The sequence below is a fragment of the Oenanthe melanoleuca genome, chromosome 1, assembly GCF_029582105.1.
Source record: "Oenanthe melanoleuca isolate GR-GAL-2019-014 chromosome 1, OMel1.0, whole genome shotgun sequence".
Lineage (NCBI taxonomy): Eukaryota > Metazoa > Chordata > Aves > Passeriformes > Muscicapidae > Oenanthe > Oenanthe melanoleuca.
The window spans coordinates 28,385,839-28,410,600 of record NC_079333.1 but is presented as its reverse complement, the minus strand read 5'-3'; the positions used below and the strand labels follow the sequence as shown (position 1 = coordinate 28,410,600).

Genomic DNA, 24,762 nt, shown 5'->3' with positions numbered 1-24,762 from the left:
TGCTGCAAAGTCTGTAAGCAGTAAGGAACTGGTGAACTCTTGCTTCTTGCTATGTTTATCAACAAATTGAGCAAAGAGAGGAATATGATGTTTGGCATTTGCTGAAGAGACAAAAATAATTATTTTCACTCGGTTCATCAGCAACAAGGTTTTGAACTGAAAGAGGGTAGCTTTGGATTTCATAAATTTGGTGATAAGGAAGAAATTTTTTATGTTAATGGCAGTGGGACACTGTAATGGTCCTAACATCCAACCTGACCTTCCTCTGACACAGCCAGAGAAAAGGGATGGAGAAGTGGGAGGATGCCAAGCAAGAAAGCTTGCATGGGTAACACAAAATTAGGGAAAAAATACATTAAGAAAACCACTCCAGAGTTACATAATAAAAGTTTAAAAAAACAAAGTTAAATACTTCTAAGAGAAAAAGAGCCAAATAAAAAGTAGATTAGATTGCAAATTATTGAGAACTCTAAAATTAGATCAAGATAGAAATTATCAAAGGAAGCTACTGCAGGTATTTAGTTATTTTTATCAATGACAGTCCTAAGAGTTATTAGGAAACAGACTGAAAGTTGATAAAGCCTAAAAAACCCATGTTTTTTTAGCAAATGTGCAGCAGTATCAATCAGGCAATTACCATGTGTAATTACTGTTATTGGCATCATTTTCATGTGGCGCTTCACAGCAATAGATTATAAAACATTACAATTTCCAAGCCTAGTAAAATGTTGCAGTGGTTTAAGGAAAAAACAACATTAATTGCCCATGCTTTCTGTTGGTGTTACCATGCACACATTGGGGTACACTCATTGGCTAATGGGATGCAAAGAAATAGAAAATCTGAATGTCTAAACATATATTTGTCCAGTAATCTTAATTGCTTTCAAGGCAAGGAAAGAACAAAATGAAAGCAACTGATGAAACATGCACTTCCATAAACTGAGCACTGCTTCCTCCTTTAACACCATTGTTTTTTATAATACAGCAAGAAATAATTAAAGCTGTTTCTGATCTATTAAGTCACATTCTTTTCCAGCTTAGTGTGTGACACATCAACAGATAAGCATCTGGGATTTCCTTGGGATTTCCACAGTAACCCAACAATTCCTCAGAAGAAGTGTGTGCCAAGGAAGAAAAAACCCAGTTTACTTAACCCATTGTTACAATTGATCAAGTTTTAAAGCCTTATTTTAAATAACATGGGTGAAAAAATTATCACTGTTGTCCATGGTGTATGAGGTATCTTTTTGGTATTAGCTTCCCCAGTAAGGTCTTCACCACACTCAAGCCATGCTGAGCTGGATTTTGTGTTCCCTGGCAGCTGCATCAGGGCATCCCTGCAGATGTCTAGTTGGCTGTACACCTGCCAGCTGCTGACCAGTGCCAGTCAACACAAGGAGTGTGGCTTCTGCCTTTATTCCTTTCTTATACCCTGTGCTCAGTCCTTTCAAGCCAATCAAGCATGAACCCAGTGCTCTTGATGAGTGTGGTTTCAGTTGCTGTTCCAATCACAAATGAATAATCAAGGTCATTCCTTTTTTGGTTACTCTGTTTGCTGTTATCTCGAAATGTCATCTTTGAGCTTGTTCAGACATGCATTCCCCACTTCTTTTCCCAGTTCCCAGGAGTCTGTGTTGCCAGCATGATTAACACAGCTGGGCAAGTGAACTTCCAGGCCACAGCATGTCACAGCGGGGCTTTGGTCCACCCACACAGTGCAGTGACTCCAGCCATGGCACACCTGGGAAGCCAACCCTTTGACAGCATCCCAAAGGTCCTCCCTTCCTGATGGGCTTTAGGCCACCCAAGTCCTGCCTTCGCCTGTGTAGGACCTGTTGTTAAAGATATGTTTGAGCTGTGTTGCCCTATGCCATCTTTCATGTTTTAAATCCAAGCCTTATTATCTTTAGCAAGTCTTTACATAAACCTGTTCCTAAATCTAGACTGTTGCGGACCAGCTTTAGGTTGGCTTCATGTCCTGGGAGGCTGTTCCAGACTCTTGTTGGAATTTATTGTTTTTTCAGGACATTTTACTGCTCGGAATGTTCTCTGCTGTCTGAGGCAATCACCTCACTTGTATTCCACTCTGCCTGAAAGCTATTGCCAAAATTTTAATTTTCTCTTCAAGCATACCCGTCAAGTTCTGAAATCTTTCCTTTATGTGTGCAGTGTATCTTCTGAGAACAGGCCTGACACGAGGCACCTTTACAATGCTGTGGTACTATATGCAGGCCTTGGAAGAGGCTGAAAAAAGAGACTGTTCCAACCTGCCTTCCCTCCATCCATACTCTACTGAAAGCATTATGGCATTGACATCACCCAAGACACTGTTGCTTTGCTGCTGTCTCTGTCCCCTTTTCCATAAAGCCCTGCACACACAGCCCTTCAGGGAGGCCCTCAAACAGTATCTAAACAGTCTTTGAAAAGATTCGTTTAAATTACTTATGTAAGGGCTTGCACTGCTATGTTGAAAACTAGGGGATGGCTGGAAATATGAGCTGCATAACATCTGTAAATGATCTCCACTAAAAGATCTCCTTTCCTTTCCTTATCACTTTATTAAACTTGGTTCTAGCATGTTTGGCAGTTGTAGATAATTTGGCATCAATTACACATACTGCAATTTTTAAATGCTGGATTATGAAGCAGAAAACACGCAGCTGAAAAAGTCCCAAACAGAAACTTCACTGCCAAAGACAGAATGACCTGCAAAGATTTGTTTTAAACCAACATATAGTTGGTTTATTATTAGAAAATTTAGATGAAAAAAAGGTGTCAGATGAATTGAGAGCGTAGGAGAATTAGTGTGCTAATGCTGACTGGAGATGGTAAATTTAGAACCCAACAGACTCATTAGATGAAGAATTATCTCCTGTGTTTTTGCTGTGCCTCCCCCAACAACACCAGCTAGACCTGATAAACCTGAACCAGCTCAGATGCTTCTCTCCGTGTTCCTCAGTGTATCAAGGTCCAGAGTCTATACACAAAACCAGCTTTGTACTTCCTACAGATCTAATCTGCAATCAAATAACTCATCCATGTTAAATTGCAAATCGAGAGCAGCTAGAAGCTTCTAGACCAAATGCACGCAGAAACCACAACCCTTTCCTTCCCTGCCTTGTCTGTTCTTACTCAATTTGAAAGTAAACTAAAGTGTACATTTGCGTGGGGTTGAAAAGCATGTTCTTTCTCAGGGGAAACCCGTAGATTTTGCAGTTTATACCCAGCTGCCAGAGCAACTACAGGTTCCTTTAGTCTCTTCTGCCACTCCTTTGCTTTGTCACCAGCAGAGCCCACCTCAGGCTGCTAGAGTCGGTGTGCAGCAGGCACAGACGCAGCTTTTCGCTGACACAGAGCAGCTCCGGTCGGGTCAGATGCAGCCCGTACCCTCGCAGAGCAAGCGCCCACTCCAGGGATTTGCATAGGAAGCGCCGCGAGACGGCAATGCGGCTCGGAAAGGCAGCTCCGGGACACAGCGCGCCCGCCTGCGAGCCTCCTCTCGCCGTCAGTCACGGCTTTTGTTACTGAGGGCTCCAGCATCACCTGGGCAGCAAGCACCAAGCGCGGCGGGCGGCCCCGCACGCACCCCGCGCCCGGAGCGCGGCCCCGGCGCTGCCCGGGAGCCGCCGGCGCGGAGCGGAGCGGCGGGCGGAGCCGCGCCGAGCCAGCCCAGCACCCAGCACCCCCCGGGAATGCCGAGGGAGCGGGCGGGGAGGAAGGTTCAAGAATAGCCGGGAAAGGTGCCGCCCTAAGCGAGGAGTGGGCAAAGCTGCGTGGCGGGGGGCGGGCGTTCAAGGCTTGCAGAGGAAGGTTGGGTCCATGTAAAGCTTTTGCTTTTCGTATTTATGGCGAAGGTGATGGATATGGTTCTAGCCCGATTTTACATTATTGGATTTTGCAAATGATTTAGCCAAATGTACTGTACCATGCGTGAGGCACGTACAGATGCTGAGTAGCCCAGAATTAGAGTGGTCTGCTAATTCCTGCGTATTTGTACTAATGTTCTTCATATTAAGAGAAAGCACCTATTTCTATTTATGCATCCCCAAATACTCCAGCCGCAGGTTGATGCACAAATTGGTGCTACATTATCCGGATGGATACAGACAAGCAAGCTATAGAGCTTGCACTCTGTGCCCTAAGCATGTCTTTACCTTTCCTGCTCCTGGGTAACAAATGGTTTTCAAGCACACGGCTCCTAATGGAACACCAACCAAGGGATGCCCGAGCTTCCCGGGCTGCAAGCTCGCTGTCGGCACGCTGCTTCTGCGCCCACCTCTACTACCTTTTCCGGGACCACCCAGTACTGCGTGGTGGGCAAAAAGGAAATAAGCCATGCATCTGCACAGGGTGTCTAAAACTGAGGGGTCAGACAGTTCCTTTTATTACAAGCGCAGCTTACAGTAAAGCTTCCCCAGGGCAGGACGCAGCAGCTCCTCCTCGCTGGACCGGGTTCCCCTGCATCACCAGCGAGAGGTGCGCGCACCTGCCCTGCAAGCTCGGCGCCGCAAAAGCGCGCCCTCCCTCCTGTCATAAATAAGCTTCTCTTCTTCCTCCTCCTCTTCTTCTTCTCCTTTGCCCCCACCGACCCGGAGTGTAACGCGGCCAGGCGGCTGCCTTACCCTCGCCGTCCTCTCCGCCCCCGGGGACAACACACACTTTCACTCCGGCCCTTGGCACGGCCGGGCGCTTTGCGGCAGCTCGGCGGCCGCTCTAGAAACTTCTCGGTCCCTCCCTCTCCCCTCCCCTTCCTCCTCCTCACCGACCAGGGGCCGGCGCTGCGGCGAGAGCAGCAGGGAAGGAGGCGTGCGGCGCCCGCCCCCAGCGCGCTGCCCGGAGCCGGAGGCGCAGCCAGGTGCTGTTCCCGGGCGCTATCCCAGCCTCATCCCGGCGCTCGCCGCAGCACCGAGCCCGCGAGGCGGCCCTTCCCTGCGCAGAGGTGGCAGCAGCAGGCGACATGACGGCGGAGGAGATGAAAGCGGACGGGGCTCCCCTGGAAGGGGTGGACATCACTCCCAAGCAGGATGAGGGCGTCCTCAAGGTACCGGGCGGCTGTTCCCCCATCCTCACTCTCCGCGCTAGCTCGGAGGGGTCCCCGCGCCGCCGGGGAACGGGGGCGGAAAGATCGGGTGCATTCCTCTTGGCCTGCGAGCGGGTGCTCCCCGGGCGCTCTGGCCCCACCGGGCCCATTGTGTGCCCCGCGGGGAAGGGGACGAGGCGGTCCCCGGGCATGCAGGCAGGGCTGGCGCAGCGCGGGCTATTAAACAACAGCGGCGGAGGGCGGGAGCGCGCCCCGGCTGCGCAAGCGCTGCCCGGCCGCCCGCGGCGGCTCCCCGCTCCTCCCGGCGGCTCCCCGCTCCTGCTGGGGCGAGCCGCAGCCCGGGCTGCCCGCCGGGAGAGCTCAGGGTTGCGGGGGGGCTGCGCAGGGAACGGCGTTTCTCGCTGCGTTCGGGCTATCCCCCGCGGTTTAGCGAAGATGCGGGAGCCGGGGGGCGGGCCGCGCTCTCCGTCCGTCCGGCTCGCAGCGCGGGTTGTGGTGGTCTGGGTGAATTCCCGCCCCCCCCCCAGCACGTGTCGGGGGCTGGGAATTAAAGATGGAGCCCCGGCGGGGCACGTGTGGTGCTCCGTCGGTGCCCGGCCCCGCCGCGCCTCCCTCAGGCCGCGGGCCCCGGGCCGCAGGAGCGCGGTGCCGCGGCCGTAGCGGCCTGGCCGCCCCTCGGTGCCGCCGGGCCGGTCCCCGGCGCGGCCCGGGCCGAGCGGCTGCTCTCCTTTGTACTGGGGAGGCAGGCGGTAAGGGCAGCAGGATTTATACCGTGAGGGGGTGTTGCGCGAACTTCCTCTGACAGACGTTGCCTATTTCCATATCTCTAGAAACTTCCTTAGGCTGTGCTGTAAACTTCAGCGATTATTTAGAAGCGTTATTCAACCGCAGTAAAATTTCGGAGTTAGGGTGTTCAGAAGGAGAAAAGGGCACCACAGCAAGGGCAAAATTCTGGGTTTAATCTTTAGAGCCTTCTAAATTCTGGGTTCATTATGGAGGCGCTGTCTCCTGTTCAGGAGGGTATCAGGGAGCAGCATGAAGATGTTGGCTTCTACATTTCTGCTTGTCCACGTTTCCTGCTAGCATGCTTAGGGGAGAATTTTTGGGTTTTGCACATAGTATGGTATCAGGTCAGAGTTCTCTGCATGGCTGCTCAGATCCCTTGAGCGTGGTAGAAGGCAGTGAGGATCTGCCTGATTCATGCAGTACCTACTTCTTGATGATGGAGAAATAGCAGGTATTTTCTGGGTTTTTTTTTGTTGGTTTTTTTTTGTTTTGTTTTTTTTACTTAATTTTTTTGGAGGAGGGGAGTAGTAAACGCTAGCAAATGAAGTGAGGTTGTGAAAATCACAAAAATTGAGATTGTGACATGATAACTAAAATACCATAGAGGTCATGAAGTCCAGCCTGTGTGGATTTTATTTTTCTTGTAATTGCTGGAGTGCAAAATGCACCTTTTGAAATCAAGCATCTAGCTCTGAACTAGCCTACACCAATTTTGCACTGGTATTGCTGCAGTGATTCCAGGAGTGTATTTCTTTGCTCATTAGCTTTATGTCAGAATAGTATCCACAGTTTTTTACCTGATACTACTGAATATGCCTGTACAATTCCTAGAATAAGTAATTAAGTTTGGAAAGAAACAATTTGAAATGCCATGTGAACTGAAAAATCCTGTTTCTCCATTTGGAAAGCAATTGTAAACCTTACAGAAAATAAGATTGCCATATTCAGGAGTGAAACTTCAGTCTCTTCAAAATGGAATAAATGCAAAAGAATAAACTGTATAAATAATGCAAATGAGATACTTGTTATTCTAGAATACCTTGCTATGACATTGCAAGAATATGGCATTTGGTAAAGTTTAGTGAATTTCTATGAAGTGCAGTTAGTTTTGCAAAATTATATCAGACTGGCTGCTTTAAAGTACAAGTTTGCAATTGCTTCATATAGATCTATGCCAAAGCATGATATAGGTTAGGTTGCTTACCTGATGCATGTGTTTTTCTCATAACTTCTCTGCTTACCTGATGCATGTGTTTTTCTCGTAACTTCTCTGTTTCCTTATCTGTGTGAGAATGGTTGCTTGAACTTTTGCCTTCCTTGGGGAGACATCAGTAGATTAGTTTTGTAATGCTAATAACTGCTGTGGTGCTAGTGCAGGGTAAAGGGATGGTGTGCTGTGTGAGGTCGAGCATCCTTTCCTTAGAAAACAGCAGGCAGGATTTTTTCTGGGTTTTGCTTGTGGGATTTTGGGTGTTTTTGTTTTATGCTTTCAGTGAGGTGCTTTCAGCTTGTTAGTCTGACCAAAGCTGTTGATGGTAAAGCTTTGGTTTTGGATGGAGGGTCTTGGCATTTCAGTTGTATAGTCAGTCACAGGGATGGTGGGAGGCCAGGTGGGAGATTGACGGTGGGTTGCCAGAAACTGAAATTTGTGAAGCAGACTCCCAAAGGTCTGTGTCCTTCAGTGAAAAACATGATTGATATAGAAACATGACATTTAAAGAAGGGATGCCTTGTAACTGCCCTTGAATAGGTGTTTATCTTCTATAATAGAATGTTTTCCAAATCTATGTGATGCAAGCAAATAGGGGGGACCTCCATTGGTCCCCTTTTGCCTGGCTAAGATAATGCAGAACTTTGGCTTGGGGCTAGATGGTTTCAGTTTGTATTGGAAAAAATTCAAATCTGAACTTTAAGAATCTGTTATGGGCAAGGCCTCATACCCTTGCCTGTGAGATATGTCATTATTGTTCTCTAATTTTATATAAACTTCAAATGAACACCAGAGAGATTGTCCCCACTTTCTGAATAGTGTAGATTTATTTAATACTTGATTTGCTGGGCAGGCTGGGGAACCCCCTGAGAAGAAATCAAATCCTTGTAGCTGTGTATGAGATGAGGACGCTGGCCATCCATGTCAGAATTGTGGGGAGACAGAATTACTGTGATAAATAACTTTCAAGTGTTACTCTGTAGGATGGTAGAGCTAACCTGCTTGGGGTAAGACACCACTAACCTTCGTTAAACTGTTCGAATAATTTCAGATTACATGTTGAAATAGACTTTACATGGAAAGAATCACCTCGTTCTCTTGTTTAAGTGCTTTGCCTAGAACACTGAACTCAGGCGTGAATGATAGAGAGGTGATGAGGCAAATACTTGAATAAAGAAGGGAAAACCCTGCCTAATGCAGAGATCTGTAAGCTGGTGCCAACTGTTGCCTGTTAAATTCTTGTATCACAGCACAGCCATCTTGAGGTTCTGCATTTGCAGCACTGCTAATCTGCAGAAAGAACAGCCAGTCCATTTCCAGGTGACTGAGGGGAACCTGCAAATCCTTTGTCTACTAAAAATGATAACACATGGATCTAGGTATTTGTGATTCATGTCCAGTGGGCAGGCAGACTTGATTTCCATGATGTTAATGCTGATTGCTGTTTTCCTCAGGTTGTCAAGAGAGAAGGCAGTGGGACAGAGTCTCCGATGATAGGTGATAAGGTGACCGTCCATTACACAGGGTGGCTTCTCGATGGCACAAAATTTGACTCCAGTCTGGACAGAAAAGACAAATTCTCATTTGACTTGGGGAAAGGTAATGTTTTGTGTTTGGTGTTGATCAGTTTTGGTAATAACTGAGATCGGATTTTCTTATGGGACTCCTTTGCTTTTCAAAATTGCTACTCGTTTTCAGAGTTTATTCTCTTAGAATGGCCCTGTCAGAATGTCTTTGAGATTTTTCTGAATGAGAGAACTGTGTAGCCTCTTGAGAGGCCTGCTGAAAAATTCACAGGCCTCATACAAAGCACTCCAGGGGAGCAAATCTGTCCTGAAATATAGAGATAAAGGGTAGTTAAATAGCCAGAATATGCATTTTGTTGGTCGGGTTCTTTTGGAGGGCAGATGTCAGTTCAGGAGTGCTGAATTGTGACCAGATGCTGGGACAGGGTACACAGAGGCAGCTGGCAGCTGTCTCATGATCAAACATACATACTGTCTTTTCCACAAAGTTCTCGAGTTAACCCAAATATGAATCTTTGAGCAGTGCATTTCTTCATTATCAAAATCTTGTATTTTTTGAAAATCTAAGCATCATTGTTCCATCAAATCTTAGTCTTATATTCTTCCCTGGAAGTTCCTTACCTTTTCTTCTTAAAAAATATATACCTCATTTTTTAAAAAAGAGGTAAATTAATTGTACTGCAATTGATGTACTGCAGATGATATTAAGTGTACATATTAATACAAGACTAATAGAAAAAGGAGCAACAGTGAGGAGATCTTGAGTAAGAGAGGAGATTTTGTTACAGCTTTTCTTCCCCTTGGAAGGAATGCTACTACTTTCCTCCTCCTTTCTGTTACAAATTTGTAACTTTTAGTTACCACTGGTGCTGTTCTTTGCCAGCTGATAAAGTACAAACAGAAAAGGCTGTTGGTTTGGATTGTTTTCAAAACAGGAGCAGACAGTCTCTCACCCTAAGGCCTTCCTCTCGGAATACTTTATTGTTACTTCCTCACACTTGGGACTGTGCCAAGCACTTCAGCTGGTGTCTGTGTTCTCTTAGTCTATGAAAAGAGTTGTTGCACCTAGAAGGAAGAAATGTTTGGGCCAAATTTGGGTCCCTGGGAAACTTTAGAATTTGATTTGGCTTAAAACTTGATGAAGTGGCACCCAGTGGTATCTTCTCAAGGAAAACTGATGTACATAAGTGAGAGTGAGCACAAGTTCTTAAGTACTTCTGCTGCCTTAGCTTTTGTATACCAAAAGTGATGATGCTCAGTTTGCCCTGACCATGCTTTTCATGTGTGATTGACTTGTACAGGTGAGGTGATCAAAGCATGGGACATTGCTGTGGCTACTATGAAGATTGGTGAAATCTGTCGGATTACATGTAAACCAGAATATGCCTATGGCTCAGCTGGCAGCCCCCCAAAGATACCTCCCAATGCTACACTGATTTTTGAGGTAAGTGAGAGATGGTCACTAAAACTGTGCTTGAAAAAATGTGTGATGCAATATCCTTTCAAAACAGTATTGTTGCATTTTCTAAGCAAAATAATATGATCAGTTTTGAGTAGTGTGGACAGAATTTTAGTCTAACTGCCACTGTTCTGTAATGGCTCTGTAGTGCATTCCCTTCTCTGAGTTTTTAAAACACTTGAATGATCTTCAGTGTTCAGTTGTAATTTTGCGGTTACGGGGTGATTTGTAGCAGTAAAGTGAAGGCTGGGAGGGCAGATTATTCAGTGATAGACTGAAGTAGTTAAGAAAATTAAATCTTTAATCCACTTCATAACACTCAGAGTAATGATGTATTAAATGTTGTGAGGTTTTCAGCAACAGGAAGAGCAATTAATGCCCTCAGTAATACATTTTTTATACTTATTTGTGTTTTCTTTACACATTAACATTATCTCTTATTCACTATTTAAGGGAGAAAAGTAGTAATTGCCCCATGTAAACTGCTGGAATACAATATTTGAACAGCCCTACAATTATGAACTCTTTTCTGTAGAGCTGAATGTAGCCTTAAAGTACCATAAAACCAGTTTGGATTCAGGTTGCCGTTTCATTACTAAAGTCTCTCTGTGCATCCAGGCTACACTGATAAATCTTGCCACCATAGGTGAAGTCCTGTGCACTCAGTCCCTGTGACAGACTCAGCAGTCTTGAGTTTGGCAGCTGGGTAACCCATTTTGACAGCCCACATAGTCAGCTGCTCTCCTGGAGATGAGCTGCATGTCTTGGTGAGCATGGAGCCAGTTAACCTTAGTGTCTCTCAGCCTCATAAGGAGAGGAGAGATTTTATTTCCTACTGATCTTAAAAGTCATTTCCCCCCACATCTTCTCCCTCCTTCCCAAAGGGGGTGGAAATAGCAGCTGTCTCTTGTGTGTTATTTCAGAAGTGAGAATGGTTGCTCAGAATGCTGAGACTTGTGTTTGATTTTTCCATGTAGGATGACATTAAAGCTGTTTCTGGAGCATACCCTGACAGTCTCAACAGGATTTGGAGAGGATGTATGTGTCTTACTGTTGAAACAATTCAATTTGCCAACAATTGCTTCCAAACAAATTCTGCCTGAGAGAAGGCAGACTCTTTTTTTAAAGTGTGATTTTTAAAATTACTTTGCTCTAAAGGACTTAATCAATAAAATGGAATCCTACAGCTGGGGACATAAGGAAAGTTTTAAAACTGATGATTGCTTTGAGAAAGGTGAAAAAAGCTCATGGAGTAAAGACTGAAAGTCTGCTTAGATTCTATTGGAAACAAGAAGCATCTGTTAAGGATAAATTATGCATAGAATCATTTAGGTTGGAAAAAATCTTCAAGACCATCATCATAAATCTGATACTACCAAGTCTATCGCTAAACCATTAACCCAGTGCCACATCTACACCTAAATACCTCCAGGGAGGGTGACTCAACCACTTCCCTGGGCAGCCTGTTCTAATGCTAATATCCGTTCTAAACCTCCCCTGGCCCACCTTGAGGCCATTTCTTCTTGTTCTGTGGCTTGTTACTTGGAAGAAGGGACTGACCCCATCTGGCAACAGCCTCCTTTCAGGAAGTTGTAGAAAGTGAGAAGGTTATCCCCAAGACCACCTTTTTCTCCAGGCTGAACACCCCCAGCTCCTCATAGGACTTGTACTCCAGAACCTTCCCAGCTCTTTTGCCCTTCTCTGGACGTGCTCCAATCCCTCTATGTCCTTCCTGAACTGAAAGGCCCAAAACTGAACACAGCATTTGAGGTGTGGCCTCACCAGTGCTCAGTATGGGGCTACAATCCCTGCCCTGGTCCTGCTGGCCACACCATTGGTGATATAGGCCAGGTGCCATTGGCCTTCACATAATTTGATATTGAATTTGCTTTACATTTGGATTTTTTTTTCCTCCATGGACTTCTGAGTAATACAATTAAAGGTATATTCTATATAAAAGGATTTAAAAAGTATTGCTAGCAGGTAATGTTCCACTAAGGGATGACAGCTTACTCACTTTGAGTTTGTCAAAATTAATACCATTATTTCTGAAAGATAGTATCATGTAGAGCTGTTCATAAACAGCATTTTCTTACATAGATATCTGAAGTTACTCATGTCTTAGTTGTATTGGATCAAACCATACATGTTGGAGTGCAGTTAGCTTCTATGCTATCTATGCAAGTGATACCAGGTGTAATCAGGGCTGAGCTGATGATTGAAGTGCATGCTAAAAGCTTAAGGCCTTCTACCTTGGCAGCACTGTGGGGCATTTGGAAGGGCTTAGCACTGCTACAGAGGGAGCATGTGGACAGCAGCAAGCAGAGAGGCTTTCATTGTCCTTTAACAAAAGGTAATACCTAACAATGGGATAAATAAAAGCATGAACCACAAGGTGGGATTTGTTCCATCAGACTACTACTGATGCAGTCACCCAGGTTATTCATTTTCCAGTGGACTTTTCTTAATGCTGCCAGTCTGGCCCCTCCATTTTCTGGGTCTGCTTTTAGATAAAAGTAGTGTTTCATTCATGAGTCTTGATATCTCCTAATGCCTGCCCGAGCAGTTGTTCTGAAGGGAAGAGGGGAGAAAGAAAAGCACCAAAGCTGCCTGTGATGATTTTGTGCTTCCCTAGAATAGCCTGGGGCGCACTGGCTGGAACTTAGATCCAGAAAATTTTCCCAAGTTTTATTAAGTAAAGTAGTTTCCGGCTAGTATAACTCTCAAGCAGCTAAAGTCTCTTAAGTTTTCGCTTTTTTAGTTTTACCTAGGTTTACTTTTTATTACTTAATACAATATCATCAGGATTCTTTCTCAAGTGCCTATCTCCATACCAAACTTTTGTACGAGTTGCTTTACAAAATATCCGCTAAAACTTACATTAAGAGATCTTGTAGCTGTGTCATCACACCAGCATTTCTTTATGACATGAAATAATGCATGTCCTATGACTTGGAAGTTTTGTTGGTTTTTTGGTTTTTGTTTTGATCTGCTGATGGTTTTGTTTATTCTTCCTCTTGGTTGCTTTTGCTGAGCAAAATAGGTAGATTATTGCATAGAATAGTATTGTTCAGGCTGGGCAAAAAAAAAAAGGGTAGGTACCCACCTGTATGGTCATCAGTAGAATGTTCAGGACTGACTTTTTTCAGACTGACTGAAGAGAAAGACCAGAATATTATTTTAAACTAGGTATCAATTAAAATAAAAAGTGGAAGTACTGGTGGATATTCAGTTCCTTTTTCATTCCAGTTATCATAAGTCCAGTGTCAGGAACCTCCACAGCATTAGCTCTGAACTTTTTTTTTTTTTTAATGAGGTAGTCTAAACAATGCTGATTATAATGGTTTGCTTTTTTTGTGCTTAAGAATAGTTTTCACTATTGTTTTACTCAAACATAGGATATGGCTTTTTTTTTCTTCATATCAGCAATGACAAATATCTTTTGTAACTAGATTATTTTTCTATGTCATCGTGGTACTCCCAGTTGAAACTGTGATTTACATTTGCTTGGGAGGGCATGTGAAGATTCAGAGATTCAGACTGGATACCTCTCTCCTGCATTAGCACTAGCTCTTAAAAATCCTAAACAATTTGTTGCAGCAGCAAGTTTCAAAGATCTCTGGAGAACAAATCCTGTGAGTTACTAAATTGGTCTAATGAGAATAAATGCAAGGCTTTTCTTCCCTCCACAGATAGAACTTTTTGAGTTCAAGGGGGAGGACCTCACTGATGAAGAAGATGGTGGCATCATCCGAAGAATCCGTAAAAAAGGGGAGGGCTACTCCAGGCCCAATGAGGATGCACTTGTAGAGAGTAAGTGTGTTGTTACACAATTAGTGAATGGATTTGCTGTGTTGGATGGCAGAACCTTTTCACAATTTACAGCTTCATGTCCTGGGGGAGAGGAGGAAGTGGCTTCTCTTTCCTGTACCAAGTAACTTAACAACCTAGAGTAAGCTTTCCTTCTCCTGTTTCTAGCAGGGTTTACATTTTCCAGCAGCAGCTGTGTTTTCTGGTGATAGTGAATCTGTTGAAGTGCTTATCTGATCACAAAAGGTGATTGAGTCTCATAAAGTATTTCCATGTGCTGAGGAACAAGAGGGGAAGTCATTCTGGCACTTGTCATCAGAGTGGAAAAAAACAAACACAAATGAACAAGAAAGAAGAGGTTGTTAAATTGAACAGCAGAAATTCGGTTTGCTGCCAGTAGCTGCCATGCCATAGGTAGCTGCTAAAAGAGAAAATACTGTTTAGAAGGAGGCTTTGGCACTTTGTGTGTGCTGTCTGCCTGTATAAAACTCCCTGTGCACTCCCTGCCCACTGCATACACAGATACCTTCTGATTTCTCTCTCTGTTGTTCTGGTTTTTGTTAACAGTCCAGTTTGAAGGCCGACATGGAGATCGTGTTTTTGACAAGCGGGAATTGCGGTTTGAGATTGGAGAAGGCGAAAACTTCGACATTCCTCATGGTCTGGAGAAAGCAATTCAAAAAATGGAGAAATTGGAGGAATCTGTGTTCTATCTCAAACCCAGGTATGCTGTTTCTGTGTTTGATACTGGAAGGGCTTATACTGATCATCTGGCAAGAAAGAAATGTTTCATTATAGTGCCTTTCAGCTTTTTTTCAGTTCTATGGTAAAAACTTGGATTGGCCCCAAAAAGTGATATATGAGAAGTATCTTGCTAAGATTGCTTTGCCACTTCATAGTGAAGCAGTAGTAGTCCAGAAAAACATTTACATAAGTCTCTGTAGTGTTGACCTCTGAATATTTTTTAAAAATGTTGTCGCTCTCTAACTTATATTTTTGTGATCCATCTTCATGGCTTACTGTAAAACAGTGCATATGTAGACTTGGATATAGGCAGAATTAACTCTTTACAGTGAGAACACATCTGAAATAAGTGGAGTTGCACATACTGTTTTCATCAGACTTTAATTTATTTCAGCTTTTATTGATTTTTTTTTTTAACTGTAACTGAGTCTGATGGGAGCAGAAAAGGAAAGCAATCTAATCTAGAGAGTTTTCCTGCTAATATGCAGCTTCTTACTGGAGTAGCATTGCAGTACCTTTCTGTAAGCATTTTCTGTTTATCATCTGGTTAGTAGTGTGTTAAGTGTACAACTTAATCTTGGTATTGTCTTTGTTTTTCTAAGAATATAACTAAAATACAGGTACTCTGAAGGCGACACTCAGTTTTAGACCATGAATATTAAATATTATAGGTGTAACTTGAAAGTTGGTTGTTTTGGTTTGGCTTCTTTTTTTGATGAAGGGATTACTTGCTTTTCCTTAAAGTAAACTAATAAAATTATAGGAACTGCTAAAAGATAAATGAAGTCAACACTAGGTTTCTCCTACTTTCTTCTACCTTGTATGCTAATTTTAGAATTGTACCTAGAATTCTTCAAGCCTTTGTCTTGTAATAATAGTTTATGCACATCCCAAATTTGCATGAGTTTTCTGCATCTTCCTATGTAGCAGATATAGCTGGATGGATAGTTTTGAACTCTCTTCTTTATAATTTTTGTTTCTCCCTCCCCACCCTCATTTTATAGCTATGGTTTTGGAAGTGCTGGGAATGAGAAATTTAAGATCCCTCCAGATGCAGAGCTGCAGTATGAAGTGAAACTCAAAAGCTTTGAAAAGGTGAGAACAGGAGATGAAATCCCAAAGAGATCTGGGGGTAGGGGAAAAAGTGGGAGTGCAGCTTTAATGATGACAATGGAATCCTTGAATGGTGATGTGAAACAGGGAGGCCACTGTTGCTAGAGATGATGGTGCCATGCTGGGAGTTCTTGGCTGAAATGATCCTTATTCTTCTGTATCCCTGTCTGTTGCCATCTCTTGTGCTCTAGGCTGGTTTTCATTAGCAGTGCAAAGCTCTGCTTTGCCAAACTTATCTCAACCATACTTTTAGTGGGAAACAAAATAGCTACTTGGTTTCCATAGGAGTTGTATTGAAGTTGACTGGAACTGTTCCTATTTGGGTAGGCTAAGGAGTCCTGGGAAATGAACACTGATGAGAAATTGGAACAGAGCGGAATTGTGAAGGAGAGAGGCACTCAGTACTTCAAGGTAAGTTACAGTCCTCAAGTAATAATAGCATTTCTTAGTCCATATCATGAGTTGATAATGATGTTTACAGGTTGTGTCATTTCTGAGTGGTGTTCATGATATTCTGTGAGATTTTACAGGGAGAACTGGAGGGGAATGTGTCAAAAAACGAAACTCAGTTGGATTATCCAAAGAGCTAACTCTGCAGGGAGCTCTCTGTTAGAGCTGTGTGCTGTATCTGCAGATAACACTATGGGGAGCACTGTGGGTTGTGTAGTTCTGCTGTGGGACAGTGCTATGAATGAATAACATTCATTTGGGTAGAGATGTGTGGGGAAGCTGTTGAAGGCAATTTGACCAGCTAAAGGAAGAGTTTCCTGTCATCTTTGTATTGCATTTTGAGAACGCCCCATCTTCCCTTACTTTTGTATCAAAACTTGAATACAAAGGTAGATGTTCAAGGAAGCATCAATGCTGGCATATACCTCTAGCTCTAGCGGGGAACTATTTAAGTATTCCTAAAGATTTTCTGAGTCTGTGCAGGAATGCCTCTCAGAAGTAGTGTGTTTTTGATGATACAAGTTACTTTTTGATCAAATGGGGTTTTTAGACCTATTGCTCAAGGCAGGTGCAAGGGATGAGAGGAAGATAAAAGTTACTGTGATAAGCTGTGTGATTATTGAACTGCCTTGTTTACAGGAGGGGAAATACAAGCGGGCAGCATTACAGTATAAGAAGATTGTGTCATGGCTGGAGCACGAGTCAGGACTCTCTGAGGAGGAGGAATCAAAAGCCAAAAGCCTGAGGCTTGCTGCCCACCTTAACTTAGCCATGTGCCATCTCAAGCTAAAGGAATACTCCCAGGCTTTGGAGAACTGCAACAAGGTAGTAGGAGTTTATTTATTCTTAAGCTGCACAAGTAGTCTGACAGTTTATCTCTTGTTTTAAACATTTTAGGGACAACAGGCCATGTGGTGTTAGGTCTTTCTTACCAGCTAGCATTTGGGTAGTACAGAATTTTTAGTACACTAAAAATATCCAACAGATTATTTTCATAATTAGTGCCCTTTGAACATCTTTTACTAGCTTGCTGCTACACTGAGAATATTCAAGTATATAGAAATAAGAAACACTTGAGGTCATGTTGGCAGAGGTCTTTCAAAGAGCAGGATTAGTCCCTGACTAAATCTTAGACTTGCTTGTTCTCTTGTCAAACAGCCCTTCTGTATTCATTCCTCTCTGTACTTACTTCTACTGTATTCTACTCACTTTGTTAGTAAGCCCTGACAAGACTCCTAAGTCTACATCAGAAGGTACAGTTCCTAGCAGTTGCTGGTGTTCTGACTGCATATAATATTTATAAAAGAAAAATAATTACTGTTTGTGGTTTGGTTTTGGTTTTTTTAAATGCAGGCACTTGAATTGGATAGCAACAATGAAAAAGGCCTCTTCCGGCGTGGAGAAGCTCACTTGGCTGTCAATGACTTTGAGCTGGCCCGAGCAGATTTCCAGAAAGTGATACAACTGTATCCAAGTAACAAAGCTGCCAAAGTGCAACTGGTGACTTGTCAGCAAAAAATACGGGAGCAGCATGAGAAGGAGAAAAAGATGTATGCCAACATGTTCCAAAGGCTCGCAGACAAAGACTTAAAGGTAAGTAACACTACTCCGAAGATTACAGGAGGTGGTGTCATGTGTTAGACAAGGAGCAGTGGTTTAGGTACTCAGCTTGCATTACAGGTAATTATAGCAGGAGGACACTCCAGTAGTCTTCTTTGGGGAACATGTATGGAACTCAAAATGCCAACAGTCAAAATTACTAGGCCAACTTGTTTGAACAGGAAAACGAGCAGTACCAACCATTGCACAGAAAGCTTTTACCTATTTTGAGAGTGAATTTGCAACAAACACGGGTTAATCAGAAAGCAGGTGAAGTGGTGAGATGCAAACATGACAATGTTCAAGAACTGAAAACAGCACCTATTCCTCTAGAACCTGTTGCAAAGAGCAGGCTGTTCTGGTGCCCAGGATGCCCATCTTGTGAGAACTTGTGTCTGTCGTACAGAGGGTGCTGAGCACCATCTTGCTTCTCATAGAGACATTAGGGTGTGATTGATGGTCTCCATTACACATGTCAAATGATTATGAAGTGTCAGAAGATTCATTATTCTGCTGTATGGATAGTTTTCCTAATAAACTTTCACTAGAATTTTAGCAAAAAAATAGTTCAGTTAATCAAGGCAGTATGTAAATACAGGCTATAACAAGATTGTATCAAGCTAGAAAGAAATATTTCAGGTTACTGGTGCAAATCATATATCCTAAGAAAACATTCTGCTTCTTTTATTTAAATCTGATGGTCTAGAAGGAAAAGACAGACCTGTAACTTCTCAGATAAATCTGGGATTTATATTGGACTCAAATTTCCTCAATAACACTGAGGAGTACAGAAGCTTTTATCTTGTGGGGTTATTTTCACCTTTCCAGAATATGCATGGAGAATATGAAAAATTGTCAGATATTGGTACAGTAATTTGCTTTGGTTAACTGTGTCATTGAGTCTTTTCAGAGGCATGATGTCCTCAGATGAGGGTATCCTGACAGTTCAGCCATTTCAGATTGTCAGCTGACAATTTCCTTCATGAAATGCTTTACTCTGCCTCTTCTCTTTTTGGCTAAAGCAGCCCGATGTCAACAGTCCTTGTGTATTGGAGCTTAAAAGAAAGTATTCTGTCCTTCTAGATATAGTAATGTAAAGTCACACAGTATTTTAATTCTGGTAGGCTTTAATTTAAAATCTCAGAAAGATAAAGATACAGCAACTAAACTAGAATTATTTCACTGTTGGGCATCTTCACTTTTGAAATGGCAGGATTTCATTGCCAGCTGTCAGGCTCTGTTGTAAAGGTTCCTTTCAGCTAGCACAGCTGCTGGGAATCTGGCTTCCTCCACTAGGTGTGGGACACAGTGAGATCTATTGAGATGGGAAGAGTGGATTGCTGAAACAAGCTATACTCACTAAAAGTAAAAAAAGCCTTCAAGCTTTTTTCAGCTCCTAAGACAGATAATTGGTCGAGTAATATTCTTGGCAAAAGGCAGATTTGTAGTCTTTGCCCTGCAGACTGTTTGGGATATTGGAAGAACGTGGCACTCAGTCCCAATTTCTATCTGCTGTCTGGGATAGCAGATCTGCTTGGGATAGAATCTGTTTAAAGTTGGATTCCAACCAAATGTAAATTAAAGGTCACCGGACACAGGATTTGAGGTGTAGCCTCACCATTGCCAAGTACAGGAAGACAATCCCTGCCCTGATTCTGCTGGACGCACTGTTGCTGATACTGGCTTGGTGAATTCTTCCCAGATCTTGGGAATGTGCAGTGTGCTGGGCTTCTTTTCTCCGAGCCATCTGGCCTGCCTTAAACAGATGTGGTTTTATATGAAATGGGATTAATGGAACTATAAACTGTAAAGGATCCCTGGGCCAGTCTTGAGGTAGTTCTCTTGCAAGAAAAGCTTGTTTCCCTGTTACTGCATTTATATCTCCAGCAGTGCTGCTTTAGCTCCAACAGTGTCTATTAGTGGTGGTGTAGTAGAAGTTCAAAGTTCAGGAGAAGAGAGTTTGTTTACTAAAGGTCTTCTGATTGCTAAGAAGATAGTTTGGACTGCAGTTCTGATAGTCCTGACATAGTCTGTTAAATTCAACAGCCCCTCTTGCATCAGTAGTTCATTCATAGTTTGGAAAGTTCACATATGTGAAGTGTGAATTTTTGGAAGGACAGCATGTTGATCATCTTATCTTAAGCCCGGGATTGTTAGCCAACAGATTTTCTGTGGAGAGAAGACTTAGCTCTTGTGTGCTTTATGAAATGCTTCTAAGGATGAAAAATTGACCTTTGATGCATGAATGTTTTTTAAATGTGATTTAACGTTGCAGCCAAATTGGTGTAAGATTTTAAGGATTCTACCCCTTTTCCCCCCCTATTCCCCTCTCCCAGCATTGCATGCTTAAGACTTTGGTTGTTTTTGCCTGGTTCTCATCTAAGATCATCATGAAACAAATGGCTCAAGATGCTGGGCTGACGGGTGGAATAGAAATTTCATTGCACTAAGTTTTGAGATGAACAAGCCAAGGCATTTTTACCTCCCCTTACTGTGCTTGAAAATTATTGCAAGGTCAGGATGTGCTGGTTTTGTCATACTGTAAAAGCTGACTTGGAGCCCTACCTCATGACTCTGCCTTCCACACCTTTTTATGAGGAAGATGCACAAGGAGAGGGCTTTAGAGCAGCCACATTGTCAGATCATATTTTCTTCCAGTTAAGCTCTTGCACAGGACATTCAAATCACTGTTGTTGAGTTTGAAGTGTCTTTTCACAAAACTAGTTGTTCAAAGATACATCTTATGCCAAGTGTAATGTGCCTTGTACAAGTTGGGTCTGGGTAGGCCATGAAAATTAATGACATTGATGTTGAAGCAGGGCAAAAACAGTTCCTGAAGAGGCTTCGTAAATGAATTTCAGTTAAAAGATTCTAAGAAATTGTTGTGTGGCAAGTAGGTGCATGCCACATTAAGAATCTTAGCCACTTAATACCAGTATTATATTTTGGCCTCCTCTACACTGCTTCTGGATTCTTAGATGCATGAACATTTTTGGCTTCTCTTGGCTGAAGATCCTAACATCTTAATTCAGTCTGGCAGTGTAGACAAGCTTTCCAAGTAATAAGAATCAAACAATGTTTGTGCTAGCAGTTTTGTACAACATATTAATATATTTTCTTTGTCTCTCTATTTAGTCATCTGCTACTCTTCAGACAAGCCACACTGAAGATGCAGAAATGAAAGATGCGCAGAATGGAGTTGAAGATAAATCAGAAGTTGAAGCAGAAGCATAAAAAAATCCCTATTCCATTAGTTTTGTAAATGAATGAATTTCCAGTGAATTAGACCTTTATTTTTCTACCTGGTTGGATAGTGGCTTCAAGGGAGCAGAGGCTGAAGCCACCATGCCACAGTCAGTTACAGCTTTATGTGGCTGTTCAAGAAGCTGAGTGGCAGCTTAAATCTGGTTTAATCCTAGTGACTTTATTTATTCATTCAGCCTCTGTTAATGTTTGGGTTCTGTCTGGATTTACTCTGCTTGGTTTATTTGCATTTTCATAGAATCATAGAATGGCTTGCGTTGGAAGGGACCTCAGAGATCTAGTTCCAAATGCCCTGCTATGGACAGGGACACCCTTCACTAGATCAGGTTGCTCAGAGCTCCATCCAGCCTGGACTTCCAGGGAGCATCTACAGCTTCTCTGGGCAGCCTGTTCTAGTGCCTCACCACCCTCAGAGTAAAGAATTTGATCCTAATACCTAATCTTAATCTGCTCTCTTTCAGTTTGAAGCCATCCCCCTTTTGCTGTCACTATTTGCCCTTGTAAATAGTTTCTCTCCATGTTTCTTGAGGGCTCCCTTTAAGGTACTGGAACGCCACAGTTTGGTCACCCCAAAGCCTTCTTTTTTCCAGGCTGAACAATCCCAGTTCTTTCAGCCTTGTCTCATAAGGAGAGGTGCTTCATCCCTCTGATCATCTTGGTGGGCCTTCTCTGGTCTTGGTCCAAAAGGTCGATGTCCTTCCTGTGCTGGGGTCCCCAGAGGTGGATGCAGTGTTCCAGGTGGAGTCTCACCAGAGTAGAGGGGTCAAAATCCCCTCCCTCCCTTCCTTCCCTGCTGCCCATGCTGCTTTGGATGCAGCCCAGGTTACAATTGGCCTTCTGGGCTGTGAGTGCACATTGCCAGCTCATGTCCAGCCTCTCATCCAGAAGCACCCCCAAATCCTTGGCAGGGCTGCTCTGGATGTGTTCGTCCTCCAGCCTTTATTGATACCAGGGGTTGCCCCAACCCAGGTGCAGCACCTTGCACTTGGCCTTATTAAAGCCTCATGAATTTCACATGGGCTCACTTCTCAGGCTTGTTCAGGTGTGTCAAGGGGACTGCTCAGCGTGGCATCACCTGCAAATTTGCTAAGGGTGCACTCTACCCCTTCATTCATGTCAGTAATGAAGATGACAGTAATTCTGGTCCCAGTAGGGACCCCTGAGGGACACCACCTGTCACTGGTGTCCTTTGGGATGCTGAGCTGTTGACCATTAGCCTGTAGATATGACCATCCAACCAATTTCTTATCCATCCAACAGTCCACCCATTGAATCCATCTCTCTCCAGTTTAGAGATGTTGTGGGGAGCTACGTCTAAGGTAGAAAATTACAGAAATGGAGGTAAATTACACCTGTAGCCCTTCTCTTGTCCACTGGTGGAGTCACTCCATCATTGAAGGCCACTAGGCTGCTCAGATGGGACCTGCCCTTGGTGAAGCTGTGCTGGCTGTCTCCAGTCACCTCCCTGTCCTCCATGTGCCTTAGCATAGCATCTAGGAGGATCCCTGATCTTCCCAGGCACAGAGCTGGGGCTGGCAGGTCCGTAGTCCCTGTTTTGTCATCGCTGTTTGTTTCTATCTGGTTCCAGCTTAGTTTAATCCCAGGTTCTGCTTTCTAAATTTATTTCCTTAATTTGCTTCAAGTAATCAGCTTTTTCCAGGAGTCCTCACACGAGATTGGCCCTCCCAGTTCTTCTGCCTTGGGATTGCCCTCTTTCCCCCTGTTCAGTAAGGAGTCCCTTCCACTGAGTATTGTAACCTTTCTTGTATGCCTCCTCTTTGCAAATTGCTGAAGGTGAAGACTGTGAAGTCACAGCTTAAGTAATAAATAATAAAGCTCCAATTAAACTCAAGAAAACTTAACTTTTCGTGGGTTTTTATTGGAATTTGCCTAGAATTGAGGGAATTTACTGTCTTGATCATTCAGTGTTTTTGTGTCCACAAAGCCAGTGTCCTGATTATTTTTCTTTGTTGTTTGTTTGTTACCATAGAAAATTCCCACAATATTTGCTACAGTATTTACCCATATATTTGCAAAAGGGAGAAATTACTGGAAACTGCAAAAAGCAAGTCTATAACCTATGCATAGAGCTTGTTCTATGTTCATATTGCTACCTTCCTCTTCACATTGAAAAACTGGACCAGAGGACAAAAATACATGTATACCTGAAAGTGACTAGCTTTGAAGTGAAAGTTAAGTGATAATGGCTTACATATTGCAAATATTTCTAATGAACTGCAAACACCTGAATTATTCTAATGTCTGCTTACCCAGATCTCACAAGAAAGCTATTACTCGGTATTCTGCTTCTTTCTGCAGTTCGTGTGTCTTGTTTGGGGGTGGGTGTACTTTTGAATTTTGTGGGGGCTTTTGGTTGGGGTGGGCTTTTTTGTTTGTCTGAAGGCATGGAACATAGTACTCAACTGTTGTTTATCCTATCACGTGGTGTTAAATTCAGCATCTCCAGTCCTGTTCTGAGACAGGGGCAGAAGAGGCATTTTTTTTGCCTTCTCTGCAAAAGAAAGGTAGAAAAATCTGTTCCTCTCAGATTAAAATAAATGGGCTTTTTTATGGTGAGAAAGATGTCTTTGCATGGCATGCCATGGGCTGGAATTTGTGTGTATATTGCAGAGAGTATCCCTGTTTTAACATGTAATACACTGTGAATTTCTGGTCTCCTTTGCTGAAACAGAAGTACTGTGTAAGCACTTAACTCTAGGGGGCTGGGGGAGTGCAGGTTGCCTGTCCTGCAGCAGTGCCAGCCCTGCTTGGGCCCTGGAACTGTCACCAAAGCGGTGCAAGGGCTGCTTGGAGTGCTGCCCTGCCCCTGGGCCCCAGACACCAAATTCAGTGCCTGCTGCTGGCTTGGAGCTTGGTTAGAGGGCTGCAGCTGCAGTGCTCTGAACCTCATGGGGTGGATAGGACAGAGGCAGGAGAGGTGCTTGGGAGGTCACCTCGCTTGAGGAAATGCTGATTTCATTTGTCTAATAAAGCCTTAGGGTTGCCAGCTAATGGGGGGTGATTTTCATGAGCCCCGTGTATGTGAAAAACTTGTACCAAAGCACTACCCCCTCTTGTGGGAAACAAAACTGTGAATGTCAGCTGGGGTTAGAAGAAGGGATTTATGATTTGGAAAAACAGTTCAGGGGGACAGGAATGCCAAGCCAGAGTACTTACTCTTCAGCAAGTAAATACCTTGATTTGTTGCTAATTATTCCTAGAAATACAAGCCTCTGTGGTTGAAACTGTTTTGCTGCTGAAGTATAGGGCCATGTCCTAATGATTAATTTCTAATTGTTGAACAGCAGTTTTCAAAAATCTCCCACAGGCATGATAGTTGTACATGTTAATGAAAGCAAAAAAGTGATGATTTCTGTGGCACATCTAAAAAAATCTAGTCAATGGTGCATCTGTTGTTAAGTGTGAACAGTCTTGAAAGTACCACTGTGCCCTTGTTGTTACTACAAAACTATGAAATGTTTGAGAATGTAAATCTATTAAGGACACTAAACATGCCCTGTTCAGGCAGCGTGGTCCGTGCTGTCTGTAAAAGTGAGTCTGGCTGCCGGCAGAAGTTGGCATACTGGTGTTTGTAAGTGAGGTCATGCATGTAAACTTCAACTATAAACTTATGTATGTCCTTATAGAGAAAAAAAACAATGCTTAAAATAAACAGTAACAGTACTGACTTTGTAAACCACAGCCGTCTGTCTCTGCGTGTATAAATCCCTGAGGGCGCGCGGTGCTTCCCGCAGCTCCG

General features: G+C 43.4%; 2 protein-coding genes across 3 annotated transcripts in view; one reads left to right on the top strand and one right to left on the bottom strand.

Annotated features, from left to right (window-relative positions):
• Positions 1-4,696, bottom strand: part of TCAF2 (TRPM8 channel associated factor 2) — a 35,479-nt gene extending 30,783 nt beyond the window's left edge. For both annotated transcript variants that reach the window (XM_056486358.1, XM_056486351.1), the window contains exon 1: positions 4,623-4,696. The gene's annotated coding sequence lies outside the window, so the exon portion shown is untranslated. The remainder of the gene's footprint in view (positions 1-4,622) is intronic.
• Positions 3,731-24,704, top strand: FKBP4 (FKBP prolyl isomerase 4). The gene is made up of 10 exons (XM_056486372.1): positions 3,731-5,041; positions 8,492-8,636; positions 9,865-10,007; positions 13,715-13,835; positions 14,400-14,556; positions 15,581-15,671; positions 16,017-16,100; positions 16,779-16,964; positions 17,493-17,732; positions 20,874-24,704. Exons 1-10 carry the CDS (start codon positions 4,958-4,960, stop codon positions 20,970-20,972), a joined length of 1,350 nt encoding a protein of 449 aa, XP_056342347.1. The 5' UTR covers positions 3,731-4,957; the 3' UTR covers positions 20,973-24,704.
• The last annotated feature ends 58 nt before the right edge of the window (positions 24,705-24,762 follow it).